We start from the raw sequence: 17,575 nt of genomic DNA, 5'->3' as shown, positions 1-17,575 counted from the left end.
AACCGAAAGCACCAAAAGCTAAGAAAGCTTCTGTTGCCAAATCATCTCCTACAAAAATTAAAAAAGCAGCACCAAAAAAGAAATGATCTGTTACTTTAATAATATATTGAAATATTTCATTATTTTTGCTAAAAAATGAAAATAACATAGGCCTTAATACAGGCCACAAATTAATATTTGATAAGAGTAAATTATTTTTTGTATAAATATTTTATAAAATAATAGTTTAGAAACATTTGCCACAGTCAGTACCACGGATGGGTGGCCACTTGAGAATACTGTGTGCGGTTGCATTTTTATTTAAAATATATGGTATAATAAATAAGTATATATTTAAATTGATTACTTCATTGAAAATTTTAATAATATACTTTAATATTAATGATATTTATGAAAAATATATATTTGTAAAAATTTTCATTTATTACTGGCAACAGCCATACCACGTTGAAAACACCGGTTCTCGTCCCATTCTCTGTACAACAGCTGTAGTGAACACATCGTTGTGACTACAACTTAATTACAGACTTACATAACACAATTTTATTTTTTTGTTATATGCAAATTTTTAACAAACAAAAAAACAATATCAAGTCAGTGCATGAAGCCTAAGCCTCGTGGCTTAAAACGCCTCAATAATGATGGGCAAAGCCCATCCAAAACAAAAAATAAAGTGCTTGTACTCAATATACAAGATGCCAGTGAAATAAATCAGGAAAATGTAGAAAATATAGTGGGAAAAGACACATTAAACAGTGAAACGGACACAAAAAATAGTGAAGTGAACATATTAAATAGTGAAAAAGACACAACAAATAGTGAACTGAACACAAAAAAGTGTGAAACGAAAATTAACGACAGTGAAAAAGACACAAATAATAAAGGTACAGTAAACATTAAACTAAATCAAGTGAATGTTGAAAACAATAATACAACAACGACAACCGAAATGATCGTTGATGACAACACAACCAAAAATATGGATTTAAGCTCAATGTTCGTCAAGCCATCGACCTCAAGGGGAACCGGCAAGCCCACACCAAAACCCCCAACAATACCGCTAAAAAACCGATTTGCGCCTTTAGAAAACGATGAAAATGAAGAAGACGACGACAATGACTCAATTGAACTGGGTCAAAACAAACCAAAAAAGCCACCACCACTTGTTATACACGCCAAAACTACCGACCACAAAACATACGTAAAATCACTCGAAAACGAAATAAACAAAGGATTCCACATCAAATACACCGCAAACAACACAAACTTGTACATTTATGATCATGAAGAATACAAAAAGTACAAAGAAATTCTAAATGAAGGCAAAGTGGAATACCACACATACACCCCAAAAGCGGACAGAAAACACGCCTTTATCTTAAGAGGGCTAGACAACAGCACTGACACCGAAGAAATCATCGAAGATCTAGAAGAAAAATATAAATTAAACGTCGAAAAGGTATTCAAACTGAAAAACACAAAAAAAGGACTCTTTCTGGTAATCTGTGATAGCACAATAAACCTTAAATATCTCAACAAAAACATACAATACGTGAACAGGACAAAAATATCCTGGGAAATGCGGCACAACACGCCCGAAATCATCCAATGTAGGCGGTGCCAGTCCTGGGGCCATAGTACTACCCACTGCCGCGCGGCTCCACACTGCCTCAAATGCGCAGAAGGACATTGGACCAGAGAATGCGACAAAGTGCGCAAAGAGGACCCGACAACCGCCAAAAACATCAAATGTGTTAACTGCCAGGGTAAACACCTAGCATTCCACAAAGAATGCCCAGTATACATCAAAAAACTGGAATTGAAAAAAGTAAAATACGTCCCAGCTCCTCCCCCAACAACAAATCCCTGGAACAGAAACATGCACCTACAACCAACACAACCGGCACAAACTCCACCGGTTCAACAAAACACTCAACCACAACAACCGCGTCAAAACTTACAAAATCCTATGGGCAATCTAAATGAATTGACAGCAGAAATACGAAACCTCAACAACCTAATAAACATCGAGCAAATGCTGGAACTCGTAAAACAACTAAACACAGCCCTAAGAAACTGCAAGAGCGAACTGGAAAAGTTCATCACATTTAATAATTTCCTTCGTGCTAAGTTTGCCCAATGTCCATAAACATAGGATCATGGAACGCGTGCGGTCTAAGGCATAACGTCCAAGAACTTAGACATTACGTTGAAAAACACAATATACATATTATGACAATAAACGAGACAAAACTGACACCGGACATAAAAATAAAAATAAAAAATTTTAATATTTTGAGAAGGGATCGCACTGCACACGGAGGTGGTGTGGCTATTCTAATAAAAAACAATATCCCGTACATAACAGTTGACGTTCAGAATAGAACATCTATTGAACATCTTGCCATCAAGCTAATTAATAACATTTTTATTGTTGCAGCGTACAACAACCCACGCAACATATTCACGGACCTTGACCTAAAGACACTGACCGACATAGGAACAAAAACATTGATAATAGGAGACTTGAACGCTCGACATCACACCTGGAAAAACCACATAACAAACACAAACGGACGTACTTTATACAAACACATAACAGACAAAAACATGATCGTACTACACACAGAAGAGCCTACACACTTCCCACACAACAACGCAACACCAACGTACATTGACATCGTCATAAACAAAAACGTAAACAAAATAACTAAACTCACAACACACACAGAACTGACATCAGACCATAACCCAATCATGTTTACATTAAACGATCAACACACAGACAACACAACAACAAAGTGTACATCATATAAAACAACTGACTGGGTCAAGTTTAGAAAAACACTAAATAATAACATAAACATAAATAAAAAAATAAAAACAAACAGAGATGTTGACATGGCGCTAGCCGAATTAACAAGTGCAATAATAAACACCAAAAACAAACACACAAAGCAAATTAAAATAAATTTTTCTAAACTTGACCTTAGTCAAGAAATTATAAACCTTATCAAAGCGCGTAACGCTCTACGTAGACTGGACCACAGACGAGTAATACAAACAATCAAACCCGACATCAACAAACTAAACAAGGTGATAAGACAAAAAATAAGGCAACAGTTGAATCAGCAATGGGAAGACACCCTTAAATCCCTCAAGCCAGGGGACAAATCATTGTGGAGAATAACGAAATCATTTAGGCACAAAAAGGAAAATATTCCCACATTGATAAAAGACAACACTAACTACATGAGCGACAAACAAAAGGCGGATCTCATTGCTGACTCAATTGAAGCCGTACAACAAAACAACAACATATCACCCCTTGACAACACAGTCCGTCAGTCCGTAATAGAACTACAAAACAAAAACGATCGCCCAAAGAAACGAATCAAACTGACGTCGCCACAGGAAATAAAACAAACAATCAGAAAATTACCTAACAACAAAGCCCCCGGACAAGACAATATACAAAACAAAGACGTCAAAAACCTCTCAACAAAAGCGTTAGTGCAACTTACATACATTGTTAACGCAATGTTTGCATTGGGGTACTATCCCGAGGCCTGGAAAACAGCGTTGGTGGTCCCAATACTGAAGCCCAACAAAAACCCAACAGACCCAGCAAGCTACAGGCCAATTAGTCTGCTGAGCTCGCTATCTAAAGTGGTCGAAAAGCTCATTCTATCTAGACTGAACAAAGTCATTACACAAAAAAATATACTAATCGACGAGCAATTCGGCTTCCGGGAGGGTCACGGAACCACCATGCAAGTGGCAAGAATCGCGGATTCAATAACTAAAAACTTCAACAAAGGAAACGTCACTTCCATGGTCCTCCTGGATGTCGAAAAAGCATTCGACACGGTCTGGATAGAAGGGGCTATTCACAAAATCTACAAAACTGGTATTCCAACCCAACTCAGCAGGCTGATGGCCTGCTATCTCCAAAATCGAAACTTTCGGCTGAAAATAAAAACCAAAAAATCAACTGTAAGGGAAATAAGGGCAGGAGTCCCACAGGGATCAGTTTTGGGACCAATCATCTTCAATATCTACATAAACGACATGCCCAAATTCGCCAAAACAAACCTGGCCGTATATGCGGACGACACCGCCATATACGCGCACTCATTTAACGCCCAGGTGGCGACAAAACAAGTCCAGATACACCTGGATATGATCCTAAAATTCGCCAATGACTGGAAAATTAAAATAAACGACTCAAAAACCGAACACATCCTGTTCACCAAAAAATTCACTAACATCAAAATCACAAGCCCCCTTAAGGTGAACGGGATGAGTATCTCAACCAGCAACAAGGTGAAATATCTGGGTGTATATCTGGATAAGGGCATGTCGTTTGTGCCTCAAATAAACCACCTGGTGGCCAAGGGTCACGGGGTAGTGCGTACACTGTATCCATTGCTTAACAGGTACAGTGCACTAACGCTAAAAACAAAAAAGTTGCTGTACGATGCAATAATAAAACCAGTTATAACAAACGCAGCACCGGTCTGGTGCAGTGCATCCAAAACGCAATTTATTAAACTACAACGAATTCAAAATAAATGCCTTAGACTAGTAGCAAACGCAGACAGACTCATCACAATCAAAAAATTACACAGCACAACCGACGCAAAAACAATAAAAGAAGTAATCAAAACTATGTCAGAAAAATTTTACAAACATCAAATACACAAAAGCAATCTGACAAAAAATATGATAATAGACCTGCCAGCACCAGCAAAACATAAATTAATATATCACACGCTGGAACCCGGACTGCAATAAAATATAAAAATAAAATAAAAACAACACGACCTACCACAACATAGCAATAAAATACAACAACAGCCTATACTGACAAGTCAGTTTAATATATAAACAGTTTTTTTACCAACTTTTTCTGTAGCAAACAAACAATAAATAAAAATAAAGTAACTCAAAACCTAACCACCCCCAAATCCTCCAAACTAATAAAAGCCATGCAAATCCAAAACAAATTTAGGATGAAAGCGCAAGCTAATAACCTAGAAAACAAAATAAAATATTTAAAATGTACATTATATATAATTTTGCATTGTATATTAATTGTATAACGTTTGTTAATTTTGTGACAATAAAGATTTATTTTAAAGTTAAAGGTTCTCGTCCGATCACCGAAGTTAAGCAACATTGGGCACAGTCAGTACTTGGATGGGTGACCGCTTGGGAACACTGTGTGCGGTTGCCTTTTTATATTAAAAATATATATTATTTTTCTTCTTTTCTTTTTTTTTACACACCATATATAAATATATGTTATTTAGAAATGTAAACCTTTTATATTATTCGTCAACAAATAAATATTATTTTTTGTATAAAATTTTATTGCATTTATAACTCATATCATGGTTACTTTAAAGCGAGAAGTTTTTTTAATATTTCAAATGAATATAAAATAATATAAATTTTATGAAATTTATTTATTTTTAGAAATAGCAATCGCTTATAATTATAACAAAATTTTAATAATGTTTAATTTTATTTCAATAATTTATATATATATATATATATATATATATATATATATTTTTTAATAAAAATAATATACTCTTATTTAATAATATATGTTGGTCCTATATATAGGACCGAAAATATTTCTTATTTGTTTTTTTTTTTTTAAATTGTCATTTAAAACGCTTATGCACGTTCTCCACGAATACGTCTTGCCAATTGTATATCCTTAGGCATAATTGTAACACGCTTTGCATGAATTGCGCATAAATTGGTATCTTCAAATAAACCTACTAAATAGGCTTCACTAGCTTCTTGTAATGCCATAACAGCTGAACTTTGGAAACGTAAATCGGTTTTAAAATCTTGTGCAATTTCACGTACTAAACGTTGGAATGGTAATTTACGAATTAACAATTCAGTACTTTTTTGATAACGACGAATTTCTCGTAAAGCTACTGTACCAAGACGATATCTGTGTGGTTTTTTTACTCCACCAGTTGCTGGTGCACTTTTACGTGCAGCTTTCGTTGCTAATTGTTTTCTTGGTGCTTTACCACCAGTTGATTTACGTGCAGTTTGCTTGGTTCTAGCCATTTTCAAATAATAATGTTTTTACAAAAAAACACACAATTTTAAAAATTATATTCGACAATTTGATACTACAAAGTCAAATGTTTAAATGCGAAATAAATGTGTTGTATTTATATTTATATGAAATTTCAAAATTTTTGTTGTCATATCCTATTGGATAGCTATCAGAGTATGGACTAATCAAATTGTATAGGCGTGGCTTAAAAAATCTTTAATGCTTTATATAAAAAGGCACAATTGTACCGGCGCTCACATACATTACAATACTTGTGAGGTTAACACACGTGTTATCCGTTCGTTAAAATATTGTAAATAATTTTTTATTAAAATGACTGGCAGAGGAAAAGGTGGAAAGGGTCTTGGAAAAGGGGGTGCTAAACGTCATAGAAAAGTTTTGCGTGATAATATCCAAGGTATTACAAAACCTGCAATTCGTCGTTTAGCACGACGAGGTGGAGTAAAACGTATCTCTGGTTTAATTTATGAAGAAACACGTGGTGTACTTAAAGTATTCCTTGAAAATGTTATTCGGGATGCTGTTACATATACTGAACACGCAAAACGTAAAACAGTTACAGCTATGGATGTTGTATATGCATTAAAACGACAAGGTCGTACTTTGTATGGTTTTGGAGGTTAAGAAAATATAATAATTTACTTAAAATATTTAGTAAATTTATTAAAGAATATTTAATACATCCGATAAATTTAAACAGGCTTTCCTTTTTGGGAAGCCACTAATTTTATTTATATAAGAGTAAATAAATTTGTTAATAAATATAACATATTATATAATTTGTTTACAACAAATTATTTTGTTTATAACATACATTACCAAATATTTTTATTTATTTTTTTTTTTTATTGTAATATATCTGCAATAATAAATTATAATTTGTATATTATCTATTTTATTTTACAATAACTTATTGAATTTTTGAAAAAATTTTATTATAAATTAATATACTATTATATTTTTTATATATACAAGTTAAGAGTAACAAGTATCGATAGGAGATTATCGAATTTATAACTAATAAAACATTTCGCCTTAATCAAAGAAAATAAATATTTTGCTATACCATTTTTTATACTTTCAATAAATAATTTATTATTAAATTTTTATTATTTCATTTATTTTTTAAAATTATTAAAAATATTTTTCTAATAATTATAAGCGTACATAAACAAGTAGTAAATGTAAAATGAAAATAATAAAGGTAATGTAATGCATTTGCATTACACTGATTTACGATATATATTCCGCGATATCCTTTATTATATTTAAAATTAATAATATTGATATACTAATAATAGATATATTCAAGCTATTAATATATAAAATTTTATATTAAATATGATATTAATAATTGTTTATTTTATTTTTTTGTATATATAAAAATAATTTACTCTTATTTAAAAAATTTGATGGCTCTCTTAAAAAGAGAGCCGTTTTTATATGTTGATGTATTTTTATGTTATCAATTAAATAATATTTTCGATTTATTTATTTTGAACTTGTATATTTTGTAACAGCTTTAGTACCTTCACTAACAGCGTGCTTTGCCAATTCACCAGGTAATAATAATCGAACTGCGGTTTGAATTTCCCGACTTGTGATTGTTGAACGTTTATTATAATGTGCTAAACGTGATGCTTCAGCAGCAATACGTTCAAAAATATCATTAACAAAACTGTTCATGATACTCATAGCTTTACTAGAGATACCAGTATCAGGATGCACTTGTTTTAATACTTTGTAAATGTAAATTGCATATGATTCCTTGCGCTTCCTCTTCTTTTTCTTATCACTCTTTGATATATTTTTTTGAGCTTTGCCAGCTTTTTTTGCTGCTTTTCCACTTGTTTTTGGTGGCATTGTTACAAACAATTAATATACACAGATAGTTACAGAACACCAGTCAGTATATGTATGAGCGTGTCGTGTATACAACTAGCGTATTATATACGCGAAGATGGATATAACAATAAAAATGAATACTACTCTCTGATTGGCTGAAAATAATACTATAAGGTGATTGGTTTATTTTTAAAGTTTTATATTTTATAAATATTATAAATTAAAATACCCAAATAACATTTTAAACATTTATGTTACAATCCCCGTAACGTACACATCTGTGTGATTATATTTACAAAAAAAAGTATTAATTAAATAAATTTATTCGCTATGTCTGGACGAGGTAAAGGTGGTAAAGTAAAGGGAAAGGCAAAGTCAAGATCAAGCCGAGCAGGATTACAATTTCCTGTTGGAAGAATTCACAGATTATTACGAAAAGGAAATTATGCTGAACGAGTAGGTGCTGGTGCCCCAGTATATTTGGCTGCTGTTATGGAATATTTGGCTGCAGAAGTTCTCGAGTTAGCTGGTAATGCTGCCCGTGATAACAAAAAAACACGTATCATTCCACGTCATTTACAATTGGCAATTCGTAATGATGAAGAATTAAATAAATTATTATCTGGTGTAACAATTGCTCAAGGTGGTGTATTACCAAACATTCAAGCAGTGTTATTACCAAAGAAAACTGAAAAGAAAGCATAAATTAAAAACATTGCATTAATTTTTATAATAATAATACATCGATCATAGGCCTTTTAATAAAAGGCCACAAATTTATTTAAAATAAGAGTAAAAATTATTTTTATAAATAATATATTATAATATTTTTTTAAAGAATCAATTTAAATAATTATAAATTAATGATTCTTTTTTTTTTTTCTTTTTTTATATGTTATTATGGAAATAATTCATCATATTATGATGACATTTAGGTAACATATTATAAGAATATTCATAAAATATTATCAAAATAATATTGTATTATGATGATATTTAGACAAAATATTATAAGAATATACACAAAATATTATCAAAATAATATCATTAGATAACAAAACTGTTCATGATACTCATACCTTTACTAGAGATAAAAGTATCAGGATGCACTTGTATTAATACATATTATCACAACATCACAAAATATTTTTTAAAAGGAAAAATTTTTTTAAAATTATTATAAAATTTGATTGAATTAAATTTCAATTTATTTTTTTAATAATTAAAGAAAAAAAAAAAAAAAAAGCATATAAACTTTCTATTGAAAATGTTATTTTAAACTAGATGGCCAAGTGAACTTCGTTACACAAACAATATATGACGTATTCGTTATTTAAATAATCAGTATCCTTTGATATTATATCAATACGTTACTCTCTTCTTTTGATACATATTAATAAAATTTCAATTTATAAGATTTTATGTCAATTATATAAATAATATTATAAATTTTCTAAATACATAAGTTAAGTAACAAAAAATTTGAATAACAAGATAAATTTATATATGATGTTTTAATACTCGATACTATAATATATCGCATCCGTTACCAATTATTCGGTATCCTTTGATTTATACACAGAATGAACTAAAAATATATATCAAATTTATTTTATTTATTTATATATTTAATATTATTATTATTATTTTATATTACAAAGTTTCTTAACGAAGCTTACAATGATTTCTCATATCGTACTTAACAAAATTATTTAGATCATATAAAATTTAAATTGTTAAAAAATTTGTATATTTATTATTATTATTATTTATTTTTATTAAAATTACATAACATAAAATTAATAATATTTTAATAATTATATAAATTAATTCTTATTTAAAATAATCTTATATTAATCTCAACAAATACTCTAATAATATATTTTGTCATAAATTTTTTTATATTTAAAATAAATATTATAATATATAAATACTTATATCAGTATAAAATTTCTTTATATAATTATGAAAAAATTAATTTAATAGTTAATTATTGATATTAATGCATAAATAAAAGTATTTTCTAATGAAATATATTTTGTCAATGTTCGATTAACACATTTCATAATAATACGTTTTCATTATTGACAAAAAAAGTTTTTCTAAAAATGAAATCTTATACTATAATATATATATTTATATATTAAATTTTTTAATTATTTATATACTAATAATTTATAATAAATCGATATTAAATAAAAAATAAAAATATATACTTTTTAAGTTTACCTTAAAAATATTATTGTTTTGTATGATTGAAATAATTAATATTAAACTATGTTTATTAATAATTGTTAATAAAAAAATTAAATATATTTTAATTTATAAAATAAATATTATTATTAAATTTATAATTTATTATTTTATATATTATAGAAATTGAAAAAATAAATCATGTTTACTACGACAGTAAATTAGAAATACTATTTAATTTTTATGTGTTTTCTACATGGTACTTTGACTTACATAGGGACTTATATTATTGTGAATAATGATATAATTGAAAACCTTTATTTTTTATTTGATAGAATTATTATATTTTATCATTTAAATATTTATAATAAATACATTATTTTTATAAAGTAAAAAAATATGGCCGAAGAAAATTCTACAGCTGTTGCAGCAACTGCGGTTACTGCTGCTTCTACAACACCAACAAAAAAAGCAACAGCTTCTGGTGCTAAACGTACAAAACAACATTCAAAACCAACACATCCACGTACATCAGAAATGGTTGTTAACGCAATTAAAAATTTAAAAGAACGTGGTGGTTCATCATTACAAGCAATTAAAAAATATTTAGCTGCAAATTATAAAGTGGATTCTGATAAAATTTCACCATTTATTAAAAAATATTTAAAAGCTGCTGTAACTGAGGGAGCCTTGGTACAAACTAAAGGTAAAGGTGCATCTGGTTCATTCAAATTGGCTGCTTCCGCTTCATCTAATTTTTCAGCTAAATCAAAAGTATCCAAAAAAGAAAGTGGAGCAAAAGGTTCAGCAAAGAGTGCTAAAAGTAAACGGGCACCAAAAGAAAAGAAAGCCACAACTACATCATTGGCAGCCAAAAAGCCTAAAGCAAAAAAAGCGACTCCATCATCATCAACTGCTGCTAAAAAAGTTACTGCAAAATCATCAGCGGCATCAAAAAAAGCACCAGTTAAAGCAAAACCAGCAAAAAGTACAAAATCCGCTGCCAAAAGTAGCCCTGCTCGTAAACCGAAAGCACCAAAAGCTAAGAAAGCTTCTGTTGCCAAATCATCTCCTACAAAAATTAAAAAAGCAGCACCAAAAAAGAAATGATCTGTTACTTTAATAATATATTGAAATATTTCATTATTTTTGCTAAAAAATGAAAATAACATAGGCCTTAATACAGGCCACAAATTAATATTTGATAAGAGTAAATTATTTTTTGTATAAATATTTTATAAAATAATAGTTTAGAAACATTTGCCACAGTCAGTACCACGGATGGGTGGCCACTTGAGAATACTGTGTGCGGTTGCATTTTTATTTAAAATATATGGTATAATAAATAAGTATATATTTAAATTGATTACTTCATTGAAAATTTTAATAATATACTTTAATATTAATGATATTTATGAAAAATATATATTTGTAAAAATTTTCATTTATTACTGGCAACAGCCATACCACGTTGAAAACACCGGTTCTCGTCCCATTATCTGTACAGCGTTCATACAGTACAGTACAGTGAATTGTTGAAGCAAATTATTGTATAATTACATTCAAAGCGAAAACAATTTCATACACACACCTACAGAACAAGTTAAATCAAATATAAAAAAGTATAAAAACAAACTATAAAATAAGTGACGGGCGTAGCCAAACAAAAAAAAGGGGGCGACCGAGTCGCTCCCCTGCTATCACTAAAGTTTTAAAAGTGCAACCCGATGACGTCGGAATACAACAAAGCACCGAAGAAGAAGCCAACAAAATAGAAAAAATAGTTAGTGAAAATAGCGAGAACACAAGTGCAGTGCCTCCAAGAATGGAAAACCAAAACAAAAACAATATACAAAACATTTTCAAAAAACAAACAGAAGTGCAAGTGCAAGTGCCCACAAAAAACAGATTTAATCCCCTAACCACTGAAGAAGGTCAAATAGTGGAAGATGTGGAACAAGAAGACACAGACCCAAAAGAAATTAATGAAAATGACAAAAACACAGAAAGGACACAAGGAGGTAAGAATAAACCACCTCCAATTGTTATACACAGCACTCCAAATAACCATAAGGAGTTCATGGAGCAAATAAAGGAACATGTGAAAAAGGGATTCCATGTGAAATACACGTTCAAAAAAACGAATCTATTCATCCATGACTCAAATGAATATAAAAACTACGTCAAAATGCTAGACAACGAAAACATGGAGTTCCATACATACACGGAAAGGACAGAAAAACACCACGCCTTCGTATTGGTCGGGCTACCAAGAGGAATCGACGAAGAGGAAATTAAGCAAGACATAGAGAAATGCCTCAAAACAAACATTATTAAAGTATATCCAATGAGATCCTCCTACAGATCTCTATATCTTGTGATCACCGGACAAAGCACGTCCCTAAAACAACTAACCCAAGAAGTTAAATACGTGTACAACGTAAAAATTACCTGGGAAAGGCACAGGAACGCCAAACTAATTATCCAGTGTCACAGATGTCAGGCCTGGTCACATGCCACTACGAACTGTAGAATGAACCCAAAGTGCCTAAAATGCGCAGGACCTCACTGGAGCCGTGACTGTACAATAAAAGAAAACACGGAAGAAAATAAAAAACTTTTAAAATGTGCAAACTGTGAAAAAAACCACCCGGCAAACTCTACAGAATGCCGAATTTATATCAACAAAATCGAGCAGATAGAAAGGAGAAGAAAAACAAACACGGTCCCTGTAAGAAATCAACAAAAATTCGTGCCAGCACCACTACCTCCAACAAATCCCTGGGCAATGGGATACACATTCACTCAAAATGATAGACCCACCCAAGTGTACGCTCATGTACACAGCCAAGCACCAACACAAACAACATCCATATCTACTACTACTAACATAAACAATTTGGTAAGTGAGTTTGACACATTAAACAAATTAATAGATGTAGAAAGAATGCTAAAATATGTAAAAGACCTAAACCATGACCTTATGAAATGCAAAAACGAATTAGAGAAATTCATGGTTTTCAACAACTTTTGCACAAAAAATTTTAGCCAATGTCCGCCGTAAAATGTGCGACATGGAATGCTAATGGGCTACGCCAAAACCTTGGTGAACTTAGATCGTTCATCAGAGAACAAAAGGTGGACATTATGATGATAAATGAAACCAAATTATCAGGAGAACATAAAATAAAAATTAGAAATTTTAATATAATTAGGAAAGATAGAACAACACAAGGCGGAGGTGTAGCAATAATAATAAAAAATAGCATTCCGTTTCGCACATTTGAAATCAATGGTTCCGTATCCATAGAATGCGTCGGAATCGAACTATTAAATAATATAAAAATTATTGCAGTGTATAACACTCCCGCTAACAAGTTCCCCATGGAGGACCTAGCAAAATTGTTCAGGATGGGTAACAAAATATTAGTAATAGGTGATCTTAATGCTCGCCATACGGCATGGAAGAATCATGTATCAAACACAAACGGACGAACATTACATAAATTCACTAACGACAATAACATCGTCATCCAACACACAGACAACCCCACACATTTTCCAACTAACGGAATGACACCCACCTTCATTGATCTTGTGATTAATAAAAATGTTAACAACATCACGCACCCAACCTCAATACCAGAGTTATCATCAGACCACAACCCGGTAATATTTAATATTACAAACTTAAATAAAGACAACACCAAACACATTGTCACTTCCTATAAATCAACCGATTGGGCAGAGTTTAGAAAAAAATTAAATTCAACAATAAAAATCAATAATAAAATAAACAATGCCCAAGAAGTTGATCAGGAAATAGATAACTTCACAAAAGGGGTGCAACAAGTCCAAAAAGCTCACAGCCGACGGGTCGTGATAGTTGATAACAGGTATCTCCCTGATGATAACACAAAAAACTTAATCAAATATAAAAATGCGATGAGGAAACTGTACCAAAAAAGATTTATACCAGGCCTCAAAGCAGATATAAACAAAATCACGAAAATGATCAGGAGGAACATTAAAAACAAGATCAATGAACAGTGGGAAAAAACACTAACGGACTTACGACCCGGTGACAGAAAAATGTGGCGAATAACGAAGACGTTTAAAAAACCGAGACAACAAATCCCCACAATCACCACGAACGATAATAATTACATGACGGACAAAGACAAAGCTGACATAATAAGTGAAACTTTAGAGGAGATCCAGACTAACGAACAGACTACTCCACTAGAAGAGGACATAAAACGAAGAATACATGAATTCTTTCATACCACACAAACACCACAAAACAACACCAAAATAAAGCTCACAACCCCCCAAGAAATTAAAAACATAATTAAAACCCTCCCAAATAACAAAGCCCCAGGACAAGACGGGATAGACACCAAAATAATCAAAAACTTTACCACCAAAGCTATAGTACAACTTCAGTACATAATAAATGCAATCCTGAGGATAGGATACTTCCCTGAGTCCTGGAGAACGGCAATAGTGATCCCAGTACCGAAACCTAACAAGGATCATAGTAATCCCAAAAATTACAGACCAATAAGCCTCCTGAGCACGCTGTCCAAGATAGCGGAAAAAGTCATTTTGGAAAGAATAAACAAGATAAGTCAGTCCAAAAATATAATAATACACGAACAATTCGGATTCAGAAGTGGTCATGGCACTTGCATGCAAGTTGCCAGAATAGCAAGTGACATAATACAAAATTTTAACAAAAGTAACGTCACGGCCATGGCCCTTCTGGATATTGAGAAAGCCTTTGACACGGTATATATTGATGGACTGATTTACAAACTAATAAATTATGACTTCCCAAGATGGCTAATAGCACTACTGGACAGTTACCTCAGAGGAAGGGGATTCTATGTAAAAATAAACAACAGCACATCGGAACTCCGACACCCAAAAGCAGGTGTGCCACAAGGATCGGTACTTGGGCCCATATTGTTCACCTACTTTATTAATGATATCCCAAAATTTGCCAAAACAAAAACTGCGATATACGCGGATGACACTGCCGTGTACGCCCACTCCTTTAGTGCTCAGGTGGCAACAAAACAACTACAAATACACCTGGATATGATACTAAAGTTTGCCAGGGACTGGAAAATCAAAATAAATAACAGCAAAACTGAACATATAATTTTTAGCAAAAAATTTACAAATGTCAAAATCTACGATCCACTTAAGGTAGACGGCGTAGCCATAGTCCCTGCCAAGCACAAAGTAAAGTACCTAGGTGTGTACCTTGATAGGACATTATCGTTTGTCCCACATATCAACCACCTGATCAGTAGGGGAAATGGGTGTATACGACAACTATACCCACTCCTGAACAAATACAGCAAACTCAGCACCAAAAATAAAAAAATGTTATACACTGCAATAATAAGACCAACTATAACCTACGGAGCCCCTGTGTGGAACAGCGTTTCAGACACGACATATCTAAGACTGCAACGTATACAGAACAAATGCCTCCGACTTACACTAAACAAAGATAGATACGCTAGAATACAAGACATACATAGAGAGACAGACATACCGACAATCAAAGACTATACCAAACATGTAACGCATTCTTTCTACACTAAGTTGATTAAAAACAGCTACTTAACCAAAAATATGGTGAAGTCAAACTCACTAACCAAAAAACACAAACAAATATATACAAAATATTTAAATAATGTATAACAAAATATTTTACAGTAAATAATAAAGATAAAATACCCATTCCTTACAAGAGCCTGTGGCGTCGTGCCAGCGTTCCCGACTGGCACTCCGAAAGCAGGCGTTCAAGTCCCACGCAAGGCATTAAATTTTTTTTTTCTTTTTAAATCTAATTTTACATGCAAAAACACATAGGCAATGGGCAATATAAGTTTGCCACAGCTATTGCCTAAAACATAAAACAGGTTTTTAAAAATTTTCCTGTAAAGAGCATATCAACAAAAATTAACTTAACATATACCTGCTCAAACAAATAAATTAAATATCATAAGCATAATTGCGACACAGCAATCTGCATGAAAGAAAAATAAGTTAGGATGAAAGCCTTTTAAGGCTAATAACCTATAATAGTAAATAAAAGTTTTGTAATATATGTTATGTATGTAATGTATTGTATTTTTAAATGTTGATTAATAAACTGTTTTTGAATTTGAATTGGTTCTCGTCCGATCACCGAAGTTAAGCAACATTGGGCACAGTCAGTACTTGGATGGGTGACCGCTTGGGAACACTGTGTGCGGTTGCCTTTTTATATTAAAAATATATATTATTTTTCTTCTTTTCTTTTTTTTTACACACCATATATAAATATATGTTATTTAGAAATGTAAACCTTTTATATTATTCGTCAACAAATAAATATTATTTTTTGTATAAAATTTTATTGCATTTATAACTCATATCATGGTTACTTTAAAGCGAGAAGTTTTTTTAATATTTCAAATGAATATAAAATAATATAAATTTTATGAAATTTATTTATTTTTAGAAATAGCAATCGCTTATAATTATAACAAAATTTTAATAATGTTTAATTTTATTTCAATAATTTATATATATATATATATATATATATATATATATATATATATATTTTTTAATAAAAATAATATACTCTTATTTAATAATATATGTTGGTCCTATATATAGGACCGAAAATATTTCTTATTTGTTTTTTTTTTTTTAAATTGTCATTTAAAACGCTTATGCACGTTCTCCACGAATACGTCTTGCCAATTGTATATCCTTAGGCATAATTGTAACACGCTTTGCATGAATTGCGCATAAATTGGTATCTTCAAATAAACCTACTAAATAGGCTTCACTAGCTTCTTGTAATGCCATAACAGCTGAACTTTGGAAACGTAAATCGGTTTTAAAATCTTGTGCAATTTCACGTACTAAACGTTGGAATGGTAATTTACGAATTAACAATTCAGTACTTTTTTGATAACGACGAATTTCTCGGAAAGCTACTGTACCAGGACGATATCTGTGTGGTTTTTTTACTCCACCAGTTGCTGGTGCACTTTTACGTGCAGCTTTCGTTGCTAATTGTTTTCTTGGTGCTTTACCACCAGTTGATTTACGTGCAGTTTGCTTGGTTCTAGCCATTTTCAAATAATAATGTTTCTACAAAAAAACACACAATTTTAAAAATTATATTCGACAATTTGATACTACAAAGTCAAATGTTTAAATGCGAAATAAATGTGTTGTATTTATATTTATATGAAATTTCAAAATTTTTGTTGTCATATCCTATTGGATAGCTATCAGAGTATGGACTAATCAAATTGTATAGGCGTGGCTTAAAAAATCTTTAATGCTTTATATAAAAAGGCACAATTGTACCGGCGCTCACATACATTACAATACTTGTGAGGTTAA

At 31.3% G+C, this 17,575-nt stretch overlaps 1 protein-coding gene across 1 annotated transcript in view; it reads left to right on the top strand.

Annotated features, from left to right (window-relative positions):
- The first annotated feature begins 601 nt into the window (after positions 1-601).
- LOC123303483 overlaps positions 602-17,575 on the top strand; it is a 65,163-nt gene continuing 48,189 nt past the window's right edge. Inside the window, exon 1 of the mRNA XM_044886283.1 lies at positions 602-1,459. Within this exon, the coding sequence (XP_044742218.1) occupies positions 602-1,459 (858 nt within the window). The remainder of the gene's footprint in view (positions 1,460-17,575) is intronic.

The sequence above is a fragment of the Chrysoperla carnea genome, assembly GCF_905475395.1.
Source record: "Chrysoperla carnea chromosome X unlocalized genomic scaffold, inChrCarn1.1 SUPER_X_unloc_1, whole genome shotgun sequence".
Lineage (NCBI taxonomy): Eukaryota > Metazoa > Arthropoda > Insecta > Neuroptera > Chrysopidae > Chrysoperla > Chrysoperla carnea.
The sequence above is the reverse complement of the archived record's forward strand: the minus strand, read 5'-3'. Positions and strand labels throughout refer to the sequence as shown.